The sequence below is a fragment of the Haliotis asinina genome, chromosome 5 (assembly GCF_037392515.1).
Source record: "Haliotis asinina isolate JCU_RB_2024 chromosome 5, JCU_Hal_asi_v2, whole genome shotgun sequence".
Taxonomy (NCBI): domain Eukaryota; kingdom Metazoa; phylum Mollusca; class Gastropoda; order Lepetellida; family Haliotidae; genus Haliotis; species Haliotis asinina.
Genome location: NC_090284.1, coordinates 13,311,305 through 13,328,685, shown reverse-complemented (window position 1 = coordinate 13,328,685; position 17,381 = coordinate 13,311,305). Strand labels below are relative to the sequence as shown.

The following is a 17,381-nucleotide window of genomic DNA, read 5'->3' as shown; positions in this document are numbered from 1 at the left end:
AGAATAATACAATAGAATTGAACATCTGATTCTGTCATATGTGTTAATCTTAGCTCAGAGTGTAGCACCTAAAAGGATTTGTGTGCACATGTGGACTAAACCCACCTACCCTGTATACAGATGTATCACTGAGGTCTGTCTCAAGATTACGCCTCACACTCACAACACCAGTTACTGGATCAACCATAAAGTACTGGCGTCCCAGAGTACTGAATGGAGCACCGCTGATCTCATACCGCACTGTGTTAAACGGGGCCTGGAAAGAGATACTCATAATTATTTGGATGACAAAAATGTCAACAAAAATTACGCTCAATTGTTGTAAGTACTGAAAGCATGTAAGACCATTGATGACAAGGACATCCATAATACTCACAACTCTGTCTCCATCGGTTGCCTGAACCTGTACAACAGAGACTGCAAGCCCTTGTGTCTCAGGTATAGTGGCACTGTAGGCTTGGGTAGTGAACACTGGAGGTCTAAGGTTCCTGTTGACAGTTATGTAAACCAATCCTGTGGCAGAACGGGCAGGAGACCCTCCATCTCTTGCTTCAATGCGCAGCTGAAGAATAACACATATAAGCAATATGAAATTATGTTCCTTTGACAATAGTGGCATACAACAACAAACATCACATCTAACAAAGTACTTCAGTGAAAATGAACTTACTGTGTAACGGAGATCATTTTCTGTGTCCAAAGTAAGGCTCCTAGTGACATTGATTTGATTGTTGACCAAACCGAAATATGTTGGTCCTTTCTCATCACCAATCACACGAAGTGTCACTTGGTTAAACGGACTCTGAAGTGAGAAGAGAAATACATATGCCAACTTGATATGCTATGGCACTGTGAAAGTTTACTGTATGAAATGGGTGGATGTGCAAAAGTTGTCATTAGGTTTTAGTCATGATCAGATATGCTGATCATGGGTTCTCATCCTAAACATACCCTGACAATGGGTTGTCAGCACCATACTTATGTCTGAAATGGCAAACATCTGGGACCCATATCACTTCATGCTGGCATGCCACGATGTAAGTGAAATGCTTTGTAAAGAGGTTCATAATCCACAGTCAATCAAAATATTTTTGCCAAGCTTGAAAATATTAAAATGTCCTTTGAGTCATATGGAAAATATAATTGTTCAGGAGAGAAAGATTGTGTTTATGATAACACCACTGTGAACCCAACCTAATACTTACATCGACATCAGGATCCTGTGCAGTAATAGTGAGGATCTGAGACCCCACTGCCTGATCTTCATTGATTGTAACAGAGTATGGGCTACGATCAAAGAAGGGGTCATTGTTGTTGCGGCGGATAGTAATTCTCACAGTTGCTCGTTGTGACTGCTCCCGGGCTGGTATACCTTTGTCACGTACAAGAGCCTGGAACTCATACACTGAATCTGTGTTTCCAGTTAGAGGTCTCCTCAAAACAACATTACCGGTATCAGCCTCCAGACTGAAAAATGTGAGACCGGTCGCACCATTGGGAATCTGGGCAAACTCTACTGTGTTGTATGGGGGCTGAAATGTATTAAAGACGTTTAACATCTTTTGAAACATAGCAGCATACAGGTAAGGTGAATGATGAACAAAGGTATACCAGTAATTATACAAAATAGATTCCTTGTAGACCTATCAGTCTTGATTTCAGAAAAAACACATTTGTTCAAATACAAGAGAAAACTCCATAACATGATGAGCAAATTAATCCTTGGCAGTGGGGTAATGATAGGACATCAGTGTGTCAAAGGGTGTACATACCACAGAATCTTGGTCATTGGCTGAGATGCTCAGAACTGTCGATCCTACTTCTGTAGTCTCATCAATCTCTGTAGTGAATACCAACTGGCTAAAGACTGGGGTGTTCAGGTTGCGATTGATGATGATCGACACCACAGTTGTGTTAGTCTTAGGAGGAACACCATTGTCAGATGCAACAATTCTCAACTGTAAAAATACATGTTTCATGAAAACCACCAGATAAAGGTACCTGTTTAATAGCATTTATCTTTCTGGCTCAAACATATTTCTTAAGTATGATAATACTCCTTGATTAAATACCAAACAAAATACAAAATTAGTGCCCAGATAATTGGACTATTCAGATTTGGATTATGTTGTGCTAATTTTACATCACATTAACAAATGGACAGGTCTTTTCTTCTACAAAACACGCACGCACGCACACACACGTATGCACGCATGCACACACATGTGCGACACTTACATAGAACCTGGTGTCTGAAACACTTTGTAGAGACTGCCTCCTGATGATACTACCACCGGGTGTCACATCAAAGTATGCAGGTGCACTGCTGTCCCCAATAATTTCATAGCTCACACGGTTGAAAGCATTCTGAAGGTAAAAATCATGTAATGCACTGAAATTTGTTGCTCTTGCACTTGAACTTTCCTAAACAATGACTTTAAATTATATCATTAACATATGCTTTATCTCAGTTCCTGTTATTTCCCAAATTGCAGTTAATGTATACTTTAGTGCTGTGATGATATACAGATTGGTGAAAACTAAACACTTGTTCTGCTAATTTGCTACATTCCATTATGGTACAAGTGTTAGTTAAGAGAAATACTTCAGTCAGAGTTTAAAACTTCCTTCAGCATTGTCACTGAACGCTGGGTGAAATACAACAGTTAAAACATGCTTACAGTGTCGTCATCAACTGCGAGGACATTGAGAATGTTGACATTTGCACCAACAGTCTCATCAATGGTGGCACTGTATGGTTCATTGACCCAGCGTGGAGCATTTAGGTTGCGGATGACATTGACAGTAATGGTGGCAGTGGTGGGAGCTGGCCTTGGTGGATCACCACCATCTGTGACTGCTACAATCAGCTGCAGAACATTGTTGAACAATTATTAATGTAATGGCTTACAAATGAATATACAAAAATTCACATGAAAAAAAGGGACTACTTGAACAGATGTTGTCTGTACTTACTCTGTACTGAGGAGTCTGGAGGGTGTCCTGAAGAAGAGAGGACTTGAGACGGATCTCGCCACTGTCACGATTTATCAGGAAGTAAGTTGATGCAGTATTTTCTCCAATGATGGAGAAGCGCAGCGACCTGTATGGATCCTGTACAGAACAGAAAATGAAGTATCTCCATCTAAACATATGTTATAGCAACGAAACGATAGGACTTCATTTTCTTCAAGGAACTTTACAGCTAGGTTCTTTAAATGTACCTTCCTTATAAATCTTGATAAAGGCAGAAGTCCATTACAACACATTTGGAAGTAAGATCTAAGACCATCAACATATAACTAATATATATATTCATGCTTTTTTGTCTTAAAAAGACATAACAGAGCAAAAAAAAAAAGCCACATAGGAGGCAAACTCCAAAGCAGCCCTGAGTCTATTATGTTGATAAAATACATCTGAATGATCAACTTTTACATTCAAATCTGTAGGTTATAAGATTCTTACTGATAAATCTGTAGGTTATAAGGTTCTTACTGATAAATTTGTAGGTTATAAGGTTCTTACTGATAAATCTGTAGGTTATAAGGTTCTTACTGATAAATCTGTAGGTTATAAGGTTCTTATTGATAAATTTGTAGGTTATAAGGTTCTTACTGATAAATCTGTAGGTTATAAGGTTCTTACTGATAAATCTGTAGGTTATAAGGTTCTTACTGATAAATCTGTAGGTTATAAGATTCTTACTGATAAATCTGTAGGTTATAAGGTTCTTACTGATAAATTTGTAGGTTATAAGGTTCTTACTGATAAATCTGTAGGTTATAACGTTCTTACTGATAAATCTGTAGGTTATAAGGTTGTTATTGATAAATTTGTAGGTTATAAGGTTCTTACTGATAAATCTGTAGGTTATAAGGTTCTTACTGATAAATCTGTAGGTTATAAGGTTCTTACTGATAAATCTGTAGGTTATAAGGTTCTTACCGATAAATCTGTAGGTTATAAGGTTCTTACTGATAAATCTGTAGGTTATAAGGTTCTTACTGATAAATCTGTAGGTTATAAGGTTCTTATTGATAAATTTGTAGGTTATAAGGTTCTTACTGATAAATCTGTAGGTTATAAGGTTCTTACCGATAAATCTGTAGGTTATAAGGTTCTTACCGATAAATCTGTAGGTTATAAGGTTCTTACTGATAAATCTGTAGGTTATAAGGTTCTTACTGATAAATCTGTAGGTTATAAGGTTCTTACTGATAAATCTGTAGGTTATAAGGTTCTTATTGATAAATTTGTAGGTTATAAGGTTCTTACTGATAAATCTGTAGGTTATAAGGTTCTTACCGATAAATCTGTAGGTTATAAGGTTCTTACCGATAAATCTGTAGGTTATAAGGTTCTTACCGATAAATTTGTAGGTTATAAGGTTCTTACCGATAAATCTGTAGGTTATAAGGTTCTTACCGATAAATTTGTAGGTTATAAGGTTCTTACCGATAAATTTGTAGGTTATAAGGTTCTTACCGATAAATTTGTAGGTTATAAGGTTCTTACCGATAAATTTGTAGATTATAAGGTTCTTACCGATAAATCTGTAGGTTATAAGGTTCTTACCGATAAATCTGTAGGTTATAAGGTTCTTACCGATAAATTTGTAGGTTATAAGGTTCTTACCGATAAATTTGTAGGTTATAAGGTTCTTACCGATAAATTTGTAGGTTATAAGGTTCTTACCGATAAATTTGTAGGTTATAAGGTTCTTACCGATAAATTTGTAGGTTATAAGGTTCTTACCGATAAATCTGCATCAAAGGCATCCACATCATAGATAAGGTAATCAAAACCAATAGTTTCCAGTACAGTTGTGGAATTTTCAAAGTTTGGTCCTGAGGGGTTTGTTAAGAATGGTGCATTGAGGTTACGATCAACTCCCACAGTAAATGTGTTGTAGGTCACACGCCTTGGGTTTCCTCCATCTTGTGCGAAAACTGTTACCTGAATAAGAAGAGACAATCATATATCAGCAAATCATAACATACAAAGAAGAAATAAAACAGTCAATGGAAAAAATCTCAATACATCTTGAAATAAGACATTTCTTACCCCATACTGAGCTTGAGAATCTGATGCAATAGCTTGTGTGAGAGTTATCTCCCCTGTTGCTGAGTTGATTCGGAATCTGTTGACGGTCATGCTGGCAATGCCATATGTGACTTCATTGTAGGGACTCTGAAACATTTACAAGATGAAAGATATATCTGATGAATATAGGTTATCACGAAAGTGTGTTGATGATTAATTAACATCCTGCATTAGGAATAAACACTGTATTTAGCCAGCCTTGGCAGGCATGACTTTTCTACAATCAAAGCACTGATAGTGCCGTAACTATGGCTGTCAATCCAGACATGACAACCGACCCCTGATGCCACTGTGAAAGAAGGCCCTAGAATTTGCATATGACCTCTCTAATTTGCACTGATTTATCCTGCCAAGAACACTATCCACTGCATGGTAAACATGAAGATATGCCACATGTTGACAAACAATTAGCAAATTAAATCAAGGTTTGAGAATGGAATGTACCGTTGTGTCTGCATCAGTAGCAGTAACAGTGACAACTGGGGTGTTGGCTCCTGCTGTTCGCAACACAGTGGTGTCGTAAGGGGTCTGTACAAACACAGGGGAGGCCTGGTTCCTCACAACGTTGATAGTGACAGTTGCAGGCTGGGCTGATGACAGAGGGCTGGCACCTTTATCTGTAGCTTGGACTGTCAGCTGAAGAACATAGAGGCTAATTAGACAAACTGTAATTTGTTTACAATCACTCTACGGTCACACTGAATAGAACTAAGTCATTACATGAAAATCACTCAGATCAAATGTAGAATCCTTAATTTGTGAATCATTTATAACCATCATTATATGATTTTAAATTCCCCTTATTCTGAAGTATTTTATTAATTGGTTGAACACCTATAACTATAACCAGTTGTTAGAACATGTTCAATACTAATCAAAGATCAGTTTGTACACAGTTACAAAGATCTATGAGTGTGAGGAATGTGAACAGATAACAGACAGGAGAGGACATTCTTAGTCATTACAACAGTTTAAAAAAAATGCATTCTATTGCAACAGTAGTAGAGGGTTAACTCAAATGCATTCTATTGCAACAGTAGTAGAGGGTTAACTCAAATGCATTCTATTGCAACAGTAGTAGAGGGTTAACTCACCTGATATCTTGTGTTGGAATCCTGGACTAGGTTATTGACAACTGTCACTTCTCCTGTCTGGCTATTAACATTGAAAAAGGTCAGGCCAGATCCAAAGGCAGAGAATGTAAACTCATTGTTGGGTCTCTGAAAGGGAATGATTTACACCCATACATAATCTAAAAAACAAACAAACAAAACTTGACAATATTATTCTTAACAATATTGATATTTAACACATGTTTACCAACACAAAACAAAGACTTAAGAATGTATTATTGTAAGATAAAGTCACTTTTACAATGGGTCATATTTACCAACAAGGGAATAGGTCTGTCTGTTTTCACTACTAAACCATTTTTGATAGACTATAATTTATAAAAAACCCAAGTGACTGAGAGTCTGCGAGGACAACAGAAAATTGGCGACATTTCAGTTAACAACATCTGCTTACCAGGTTATCAGCATCTGAAGCTGTCACCCTGAGAATCACATCTCCAATTGCCCTGGTCTCCAGAATGGTCTCTTCATAGGTGACAGGGTTGAAGATGGGTGGGTTGAGGTTCCGGTTGATGGTGAGTTCAACAAGGGCAATGTCGTACAGTTTGGGACTGCCATTGTCCTCAGCTCGAACATAAATCTGTAAGATAGCATATTGTAATACAGTCAACAAAAATAATGCAAATATGTGAAATGCATAATGTCTCTTACATTTACAGTGATAAACTTTTAAATAGCGGTCAAAATGAGGACACTCCTACTGATCTGAACTGTGTCTTGAAACATTATGAGACGTCTTGCAACTGCAAATCATCCAGCACCCCATTTCATAGAGACAACTGGAGAGAGCGCGTTATATTGAAGCTAATGATCTAAGAACTCCACATCTGCAAACTGTGAATGGAATCAGAATGTGAACAGATACTAGGTTTACAAATACCTTATAATTTGTCTCTGAGGCACTGTTGATAGCTGCAGGGTTTGTGGGTTGAATATTGCCTGACCCATCAATTGTAAACAGAGCAAGAGCATTTGCTGGACCCTCGATGGAATACGTGATCTGGTTGAATTCCGTCTGTGAAGGTAACATGGCATATGTAGGACAGGGTGAACCTCTTTCGACAATACTCACACAGCAGAAAACACTCTATGACTTGCAGAAGTGGCAAATAAGTATTGGAGGTAAATTATTTTCTTCTATCTTTAATATCTTTATTCGTATTGGTTTCAATACAGTTTTGCTTCAGAGATATAACTTAAGAAGCTAAACGCAATGAGTTATCTCAGTTCATTACAATCTATCATAGTTGTAAATGGATAAATCATAGCCCAAAAAATCAATGCAAAACAGCTATTTGGTGATCAAAAGATCAAGGATTTTTTATTACCAGTAAATACATAAACATTGTGATTTCACTTACAGAAGGGTCGTCATCAACTGCCCTGACAGTGATGACTGTTGCACTGCCCAGGCCCTGAGATACTGTAATGGAGTAGGGATCCTGGATGAACCGAGGGGCGTTGTTGTTTCTGAACACTGATATTGTCACTGAAGCATTGAATGCAGCACTGAGTGGAGGACTGCCTTTATCTCGAGCAATCACAACGAACTGAAACAAACAAGTTCAGACTCTTCAAAAGCCTATTCAGTATAGTAATGTTGGCATATGACTTTGAGGAAATTTCTCTCTGATCCCACTTAAGAATGCCAAGATTAATGGTCAGGAACACCAGAACAAAATTCATGATGGTAAACAAAAACAACTCACATCAAACTGACTTCTTCTGTTAGGATCAGAAGTAAGTGGACGCCTCGGGCGGATATCACCCGTGGAACTGACAATCTCAAAGTAATAGAGTTGAACAGCGTCTCCTACAAGTTCATACACCACTTCATTGTTGGGAGGCTGAAATGTAAGATGCGATGTTTGTAATGATGATCAAAACTAGATGAAGCAATGTTGCAACTGTAAACACAACTAGGAAACTCTTGAGTGATCTGGATGTTTTCCAGCCAGGTAATCAATACCTGAGCATCGCTGTCTGTGGCTGTGACACGCAGGATATTCTCAAGTACTGGGGCTGTCTCTGGGATGCTGGTAGCATACGTTGCAGAACTCCATACAGGGCGTTCAAAGTTTCTTGTAACTGTTACAAACAGCATTGCTGTAGCAGACCGTGGAGGGCTTCCGCCATCTTGTGCTACAACACGGACCTGGAAACAATCAACACAGAACTGTGAGACCATAAACTAATAAGAAAGAAAGAACTAACCTCTCTATTCCCCTTCATACCTTCTGCAAGAAAATAACACAACATATGTCATATTTGGGATTTCACTTGCTTAGTAAAGTACAAATTCTAGTACTTTAGTACTCTAGTACTTGAATTTGTACTTTACTAAGAAAGTGAAATCCCTAATATGACATATGTTGCATTTGACCACTTTCTAAATGGTATTGTGTAATCATAAGTTTCGGCCATGGGAGCCGTGCCAATTTACACTTATCAGAGGGGTACACAAAGGACGCAGTCTAGACTACCAGTTGTCCAACTTTCATTCTTGTGGAAGTCGCGGTGGTTGAGCGGGCTAGGCGGCTGACTTTGTGTGCTGGCAATTAGGTGCCTGACTCTGAGGGTGCGGGTTCGAATCACGGATGGGACTCAACCAAAATAGTACTAGAATTTGTACTTTACTAAGAAAGTGAAATCCCAAATATGACATATGTTGCATTTGGCCACTTTCTAAATGGCATTGTGTAATCATAGCTTTCGGTCGTAGGAGCGAATTTACACTTATCAGAGGGGTACACAAAGTACACAGTCTAGACTACCAGTTGTCCGACTTTCATTTTTGTGGAAGTTGCAGTGGCTGACATATGCTGCATTTGACCACTTTCTAAATGGCATTGTGTAATCAAAGAAAATAACACTTCAAAAACATCCAAACACCATATACACTCCAAACGAATGATACTATTCCATACTTACTGTGAAGTCATTGATGGGTGTATTTGTCAGGCTAGTTCTCACTGACACAATTCCACTGTTCTGATTGATTTGGAAATAGGTATTAGCTGTGCCATCTCCAATAATGCTGTATCTCAGAGTACCGAAGTTTCCCTGTAATGTCAAAAAAAGTAACCTTTAAACAGTATTTAGTTTTTGGCTTGTCATCTTTTACCTCTTATGAGAAGTACTCTAAAAAATTTATCATTAATTTACTTTCTACATGTAACATTGACACTTGTATCCATTTGTTTGGATCACATCATATCTTTCTTTATCTATGATCTGATACTCTGGTGTTGAAACTTCACTTTACTGAGAAAATATAAGCATCCTCACGTTGATGATACATCCAACAACACACATTGCTTCAACAACACATATTGCATCTATAACATTTACAGACAAATATATCTTAGAACAATCCGTCACCTGAGGATTTACAATATCTGTCACTATATAGCCAAAGCTAACACTGTTGTCCTATATTTTGATGATACAGTGTATACACGAATTCATTACTTACTATTGACGTTTGTCTGAGTAACAATCTAATAATACACTCAACTCAGTCAGTTTCGCCTATAGTCTATACCATCAGCCAATAAATGAAGTTCCTGGAAGTACCTGTGAGTCAGCATCTGTAGCTGTAACTGTTTCCACAAACTGGCCTACTGTTGTGTTCTCAGGTATGACCCTGTTGTATTCTCTAGTGAAAAAGATGGGAGGGTTCGCATTGCGTATCACATTGATGGTGACAAAGGCTGGGTTTGGATTTGCTGGCCTGTTGGTTGGAAGGCCTTGATCACGGACATCCACGATCATCTGAAACAAAGGAAGGTGATTACATATTTGTTATGTACACATGTAAATTTAGGATAGAAATAAAGGGGTGCAACGTGAATGACATGGTCAGATTCTGTATTGCACACCAGATTTTGCACTGAACACATGCCAGTTCATCAACCAACCAACTATCCAACCAATCAACAAATCAACCAACCAACCAATCAATCAATCAATCAATCGATCGATCGATCAATAATTTATAGTGCATTTCGAAGATGTCATGGTAGCAGAAAAACAACTTGTTCTTCAAACTTGTTGTTCCTCTGCTCCCACGATATCTTTTCGGTCAATACAAAACACCCAACTGCACTAGTACAACTTATACCCTTGCATCACCAGCAGACATGCTTTTTGTAGAAACTCACTCTGTCGTAGAGTGTTCAGTACACGGCAGTTGCGAAAGACAAGCATGGCTGTTGGACACATCATTATTAAGTAGCCACTTAATAAAGAGTTTTAGAGTTCTATAGCTCCATCTAGTTAGAAGTTGAACTCACATTAAATGTGCTAATAGCTTGGTTTTCTGCAGGAGATCTAATGAGGTAGATTTCACCTCGATTGTTGACAGCAAAGAACAGCTGAGCGGTGGCATCTCCAGTTATGCTGTAAGACAGCTCATTGTGAGGGGGCTGTAAAACAAAACACATTCAATGAGAAATTGTCAGGCACAGGTTAATAACAACAGAATCATAAAAGGGTTGCATAATTAACAAATGTAAACCGTCTTATACCCTACCTGTCTATCAGCATCACTAGCTCTGATAGTAGTAATAACAGATCCCAAAGCGCGGTTCTCAAAGATGGTTTCAGTGTAGTTCTGTGGACTCAGTGTAGGTGCATTGAGGTTCTTGTTCACAGTGAGATCAATCCGCAAATCAGCAAACAGTCCTCCACCATCGGTTGCTCGAATACGTAGCTGTGGGAGTACATAGTGGGGCTTGTTAACAGTGTGATGCATATATTACATTGTTATACTGTTCCACCTTGTTACTCTACACATAGATATGAAATAGAAGGGTAATCTTCAATACAGTAAACTACGGTTATAATGAATTCAAATGGAGCACTAATATTTGTTCATTATAACCGATGATCGCTCAACTAAATATACAACCTGGCCAAAAAAAAATTCATGATATCCTTCATTTTGTTTGTAAGCATTAGTTATAAACACAGTTAACTGCACTTATTTTTACTACAAGCAAAAATAGAAATAATTGTAGATATTCCTTGTGAAGTGTAACTGAAAATACACATTTATACATGATTTAGTACTGTTAATCTGCACAAGTTGTTTCTTCTTACTAAACGTACAGTGAATGATCTCTCAGTAGTTGTAGAAAGTAAGGCTCTGGTTTGAATTTCGCCACTGGCAGAGTTGATTTGGAAATAATCAAGGGCAGGTCCATCACCACGCAGTGTGTAGGTCAGCACATTGAAGGGACTCTGAAATAAGTAAAAGGTTAACTAGTTAGGCTCAGATATGTCTTCACTTAATCATGTCATTGTGTGTACATTTATTCCAGATATATGTAACAGATGTTTGTAACACTGTACAATAAAGACTTCTCCAAGAACATCATCATTTACAAATAATTACATACTGCAATAGAGTCTGAGATAATGAACAACAAAAAAAGTATAGAAAAGTACTTACAACAGTGTCCACATCAGTGGCGGTGGCTGTGGTGACTGAAACAACCTGGTTGATGCTGTTCTCATCAATATTAGCCTGGAGAGTGATAGGGTTAAACACAGGTGCCGTGTTCCTGATCACATTTACGGTCAGGGTGAGAACTCCAGCTCGCAAAGGGGATCCTTCATTGGTGCCTAAGATGGTGACCTAGATCAAAGGTACACAGACCAAGATTACTTAATGCAATGACACCTCTAAGGGATGAGTCTGTTTGTACATGAGAAACAAAAGAAGTAGCCAAGAAGAACCTCACCGTATATGTTGGAACACCAGGATCATCAGTGAATGGATTCCGTAGTACCAGTTGACCTGTGGTTGGGTTGATAAAGAAGAGTTGTCTGCCAGAGGGGGGTACCACATTGCTGATACTGAATGTCACACGACTGTTGGGAGTGTTCTGGTGAATTAAAAAACAAAAACAATGTTAGACACAAAAACCAAAGGTTACAAGGTGAATATTCTCTTGGTTTCTTTTTAAATCACAATTCTTTAAAAAAATGGAATATTGGAACCAAACTTGGAACTGCATGTCTCCATTAGACTACAAAGGTGGTGAAAAAAGAGAATCTATAGTTCCAAGTTATTGGAACTTTTTAAGTTACCTTGACTGCTGTATTACTTTTAGAAAAATAATATCATAATCTACTCTTCCAAAAACGATAGTGTGCATGCTTTTAATAACACTTAAAAATATATGTATCATTTTATTTCATGGAAATTTCATTAAATCACAGATCAATCAATTTGTGATCAACATGAGAAATTTCATTACACCAAGAGGAATACTGTTGGTGCCATGGAGAGTCAAAGACACTAGGGGTCAAACACAAAAATCACACACTCAGTATCTGGTATGACCTCCATCAGCCTTGACTACTGCTGTGCATGTACGCCTCATGAAAGCGAACAGGTTAGCATGGAAGTGTTGTGGGATGTGGTTCCATATTCTGATAAGCTATCTTTGGAGTTCCATAAGCGGTGACGGTGCACGGGGAAGCCGGAGTAGTTGACGTTCAATGCGTCCCACATGTGCTCAATGGGTGAGATATCGGGTGAATTTGCAGGCCAGGGAAGAACAACCACTTGTTGTTGCTGCAGATACAGTTGAACAACACAAGCTGCATGGGGTGAGGCGTTGTCCTGCTGTAGAATGACGCTGGGTCTGTGACATTGCAGAAACGGGACAACAACAGGTGCAAGCACTTCATCACGATATCTGGCTGCATTGAGTTTGCCATCAATAATGATCAGCTCAGTTGTGTTATGGGCAGTGATGCCACCCCACACTAAGAGAGATCCTCCCCCATAACGGTTTCGCTGCACGACACATGGATCTGCGTAGCGTTCGCTTCGACGTCTGTACACTTTCTGGCGGCCATCTGTGAATAAAACACGTCGCCACCAGTGTAAGGGATGCCTGAGATGTTGTCTACACCACTGCAGGCGAGCACAATGATGATGTAAAGTCAAAATTGGAGGTATTGCAGGTCTCCGAGGATGTAAGCCGTATTCTTTCAGCCGGTTGATTACTGTTTGAGGATGTATCCATCTCAGGTTAAGGATGTTCCTGGCTGTTGTCTTTGCTGTTTGTTGCAGATGGGTGACACGGATATACCGGTCTTGTGCAGAGGTGGTAACTCAGGGTCTCCTGGAGCGAGGTCAGTGTCGAACATCAGCATGTTGTGCATGTCAGTGGACTAGCCTGTCTACAGTGTTACGGTGGCAGTTGAAATGCTGGGCAACCTCTCTGGGTGTTCTAGCTCTAATCATACCCAGGGCAAGGAGACGTTGATTTATTGTCAATCTTAGCATGCTAAATAGGAGTCCTTTTAACAGCGCAAGTTTAAATGTGAACGATAGGAAGATCTTACTTTTGTATTTATATACCTAAGGTTTCACACTGCTGCATGAATTTTCACTCTCTCCACGTGCAAAACATGCTTTTTCACAAACGGGCAGCATGTCATTTAAACATTGCTGCAATTTTAACGGGGAAAACCGTTTTTGTGTTCAACATAACTTATCCATGAACTGGTCAACATTTTTTACACATACGAAATTTGGGGGGGGGGGGGAGTTTGAATTTTTTCAATGAACACTTTCTTTTTGGGACGAGTAGATCATAAAAAAATTGTAATGGAATTTTCCTATAGAAAAGGAAAGTGGCCACAAAATTTGAAATGGATCCAACCAACAGCTTTCAAGATATTGGTTTTCAAAAATGTCATCAAATTGGCCAGTGTAGGAATTCCAGAGTTATACTATACACCCCAACTTTTTTGAGTCATGGTATAATAACACATTTCCCAAAAGTACTACATTTAAACATGAGAACAAGATCATGCTTAACATTGCACTAAAGCTTCCTGCAATTTCTGCTTACCGGTGGGTCACTGTCTGCAGCATTAACATCCACCAGCTCTTCACTTATGCCCAGATTCTCCAGTACTGAGATGGTGTCAACCCCATTGCTTGTTGTTAGCACAGGGGTGAAGTCATTTTGGTCCTGAAAAACAGAAATCAAGTAGAGCATCAATTTTACTACTTATTTAATGATTTTGTGGAAATCCACAACTATCCAACGGATATGTGAACAGATCTGATAGCTTTTGCACAAATAAGGTTAATTCTCATCACACAGTTCAACATGCTCCTCATGAATACTAGTTCTTGATCATAATCACTAAAACACATGACAAAGAGTAAGTTCTACTTACAATAACACTGATGGTGACAGTGGCAGTGGAGGAGACAGCATTTGTGTTCACCCCGTCAGATGTTGTCACAGTGAACAAGTACCGATTCTTAACTTCGTAGTCCAGTGGTATGACAGTACTGATAACACCAGTTGTTGGGTTTATTGAAAATGACTGGAACTCTCCACCAGCAAACTGGTAGACTATGTTGTCTGTCTGGTCAGCATCGACTGCCTGAAAATCACAAAAATGTATGTGGCACACGTTTATCTTGATAACGCATAGTTATGTGTTCAGGGAGGTCATAGAGCCATATGACCTGAGGATTATTTAATGGTATAAGTGATCATTTCAGTATGCTCAAAGACAAACTATTTCAGCAGAGGTGAAATGAAGTGCAGTAGTAATTTACCGAAACTGTGAGAATAGATGTTCCGTTGATATTTTCTTGTAAGGATCCTTCGTAGTCAGTGGTAACAAACAATGGTATGCTGTCCTGTGTGTCGATGACACTGACAACAACTGTGGCTACATTGGCCCTTGGTGAAGCCCCCGAATCAATGGCTCTCACTGTGAACTCATGTTGTTGCTGGGTCTCATAGTCAAGTGGAACAAGAGTGGTGATTGCACCTGTCTGACCATCAATACGGAAGCTGGGAAGTCAATGACAAAGTTTAGTCATTAACATCGTAAACATGTTAACTGTACAAACAATTTAGGTAAGATAAAATAGGATTTAATGTCAATTCAATATGATTGCACTTATGAGAAATGCATATGCATTTGTGTGATAGATTATAACATTCCAGACAAATGACACTTTTGCATTTCTAGCCCTCTGAGATACTCAACCTTTGTTAAAATGAACACTCTACCCGTAGTCAGTATAGTGACTCTGAGCTGACCAGTCTTAGTTTCAATACAGGAATGCCAAGTGCCAAGCAGGATTACAACAATCACTATGCTTTCCATGTTTCTTTGTATGGCATGGCCAGAGAGGGATCAAGATGCCACCTTCTCTCTATCCACAGGTCCATAGATATAGTAAAGTACAACAGTTTGTTTTTCTTATTGCTGAACATACCAACAAATTCAACTTTCAAAGTTATCTTCTCATTGCTTCTGTTTGCTTTTGAAAGTTCAAATACAAACATATTTCAGAATTAAATAAAATTATTTTCATAAGATCACTCATCCCATATTTTACATTGGTACAGGTTTTGGGATTCACATGAAGGTAAAATATAATTCAATATATGAAAAAGAACACAGATCTACTCTTCTTTGTAATGAACTAATTTCAACCAAGAACTTAAACATACAATGCGTTGGGTCCAACCATGTCATATATGACAGTTGCCTGGGGAGTTCCACTCTGATCACCATCAACAGCCTGAAACCATAACAAACACTTTCATTACATATTTCCAGCTTGAATTACAACAAGTCTGTGTGTTAGGAATTTGTTTGGAATCACGTTAACATATCTGAGGTAGCTCACAAAGTTTAGGCCATGAATCAATTGAAGTTAAGCACCATCGTCCTTGGATGTGTCACCATGTTTGGCAGCTTGACTCCTGAGAGTTTCTAGGAGTTCAGTTTTGCCCCACAAAGAAGCACATAACACATGTGGTCTCACCTTAGGCAAGTGACTTTGTTTAAAATTGTTCAAAATTGCCTCTGTTTACCCAGCATAAAATGGGTATCCGATGGAATAAGTCATGTAACCATTAACCTTCTAGCGCCTAATGCGCATGACAAATGTACTGTTATTATCATTACTATTATCTAGAACAATCAATCACTTCCTCACTCCTTCACCCTGGCCCAACTTATTAGTAAGCAGAATACTCTAGATATAGAGAAATACATACAGCAACACTTCCAACTGCAGCAGGGGGTGTTTGACCTTCTTGGACATTGAAGAAATATCTGTTGTTGACACTGCCGATGAAGACTGGGGAGTTGTCATTGACATCAGTGACAATGACTCTCAACACAGTGGATGCTGGCTGTAACAGTAAAATTTTCATACATTCAAGTCAAACTTTCTTTAAGTGAAATTGTAAAAATTGTAAAAGACATGATAAATACCAATTTATCTTAAACTTGTGAGTGATACTTACAGAAGATCCTAGATCTGCAGCAGTGATGGTGAGGTTGTACTCTGGTACTGTCTCTCGGTCAAGTGTCACTCGGTTGCTCACAACGCCATTACTAAAGAAAAAAATCAACATCATTCTCAAACCTCTTACAAGATAGATACCATTGTTAAATATTTGACAGTCTTTGCATCAATGGTGAACCACTGTCAAAAAAAGCAGTTATTTGATTCTATTGCCAACATGCAATGCTATCTGCACATTGAACATTATTCTTATCACCCTTCTGTAACTATACCTTCAACACTAAATATGTTTAACAATCTCAAGCTATTCAAACAGCATTACTTCAACATTTCAAGCCTGAAAAAAGCGACAAAAACTTACTTGTTAATAGCAAATGCATTGCCATTATTTCCACTGATGATGGAAAAGGTAAGAGCCTGGTTATCTGGATCTGTAGCCTAGGGAAGATGCCACCAAATTGTCAAAATGTTTTTCAGAACCATAAACATGATTGGAAACAGACATTAATGAACTGATATTCTCTTTCGTCATGCGCTTTCACATCCCGAAAACAATCAAAATATGAAATGCGCTTAACTGCTCAGTAGAATACATATTCTCCAATCAACCTATCTATGTGAAGTGTCAACAATCTGTAAGTAAGAAATACCAACATTCGTATATAAAAACTTAATATTACACACTAAACAATAACATTACTGATAAATGGAAGTCATATATCCAAATTACAAAAGTTAATATAGCAAAGACTTCTGTTCATAAAAATAACCATACAAAACCATTATTAAAACATTTTACACAATCATTGTGCGCTAAATGATGA

General features: G+C 38.3%; 1 protein-coding gene across 1 annotated transcript in view; it reads right to left on the bottom strand.

Annotated features, from left to right (window-relative positions):
* The window catches only part of LOC137285007 (uncharacterized), a 102,680-nt gene that overhangs the window by 70,132 nt on the left and 15,167 nt on the right, over window positions 1-17,381 (bottom strand). Inside the window, exons 17-47 of the mRNA XM_067817123.1 lie at window positions 16,919-16,995; window positions 16,556-16,646; window positions 16,304-16,441; window positions 15,752-15,822; window positions 14,842-15,082; window positions 14,451-14,663; window positions 14,117-14,239; window positions 11,987-12,130; window positions 11,695-11,880; window positions 11,352-11,483; window positions 10,774-10,953; window positions 10,535-10,666; window positions 9,816-10,013; window positions 9,171-9,302; window positions 8,209-8,394; window positions 7,949-8,086; window positions 7,601-7,789; window positions 7,120-7,254; window positions 6,634-6,819; window positions 6,201-6,326; window positions 5,551-5,742; window positions 5,068-5,193; window positions 4,759-4,959; window positions 2,977-3,114; window positions 2,682-2,870; window positions 2,239-2,367; window positions 1,773-1,958; window positions 1,206-1,532; window positions 671-802; window positions 377-562; window positions 110-256 (exon numbers count right to left, since the gene is read on the bottom strand). Coding sequence (XP_067673224.1) covers window positions 110-256; window positions 377-562; window positions 671-802; window positions 1,206-1,532; window positions 1,773-1,958; window positions 2,239-2,367; window positions 2,682-2,870; window positions 2,977-3,114; window positions 4,759-4,959; window positions 5,068-5,193; window positions 5,551-5,742; window positions 6,201-6,326; window positions 6,634-6,819; window positions 7,120-7,254; window positions 7,601-7,789; window positions 7,949-8,086; window positions 8,209-8,394; window positions 9,171-9,302; window positions 9,816-10,013; window positions 10,535-10,666; window positions 10,774-10,953; window positions 11,352-11,483; window positions 11,695-11,880; window positions 11,987-12,130; window positions 14,117-14,239; window positions 14,451-14,663; window positions 14,842-15,082; window positions 15,752-15,822; window positions 16,304-16,441; window positions 16,556-16,646; window positions 16,919-16,995 — 4,971 coding nt within the window. The remainder of the gene's footprint in view (window positions 1-109; window positions 257-376; window positions 563-670; window positions 803-1,205; window positions 1,533-1,772; window positions 1,959-2,238; window positions 2,368-2,681; window positions 2,871-2,976; window positions 3,115-4,758; window positions 4,960-5,067; window positions 5,194-5,550; window positions 5,743-6,200; window positions 6,327-6,633; window positions 6,820-7,119; window positions 7,255-7,600; window positions 7,790-7,948; window positions 8,087-8,208; window positions 8,395-9,170; window positions 9,303-9,815; window positions 10,014-10,534; window positions 10,667-10,773; window positions 10,954-11,351; window positions 11,484-11,694; window positions 11,881-11,986; window positions 12,131-14,116; window positions 14,240-14,450; window positions 14,664-14,841; window positions 15,083-15,751; window positions 15,823-16,303; window positions 16,442-16,555; window positions 16,647-16,918; window positions 16,996-17,381) is intronic.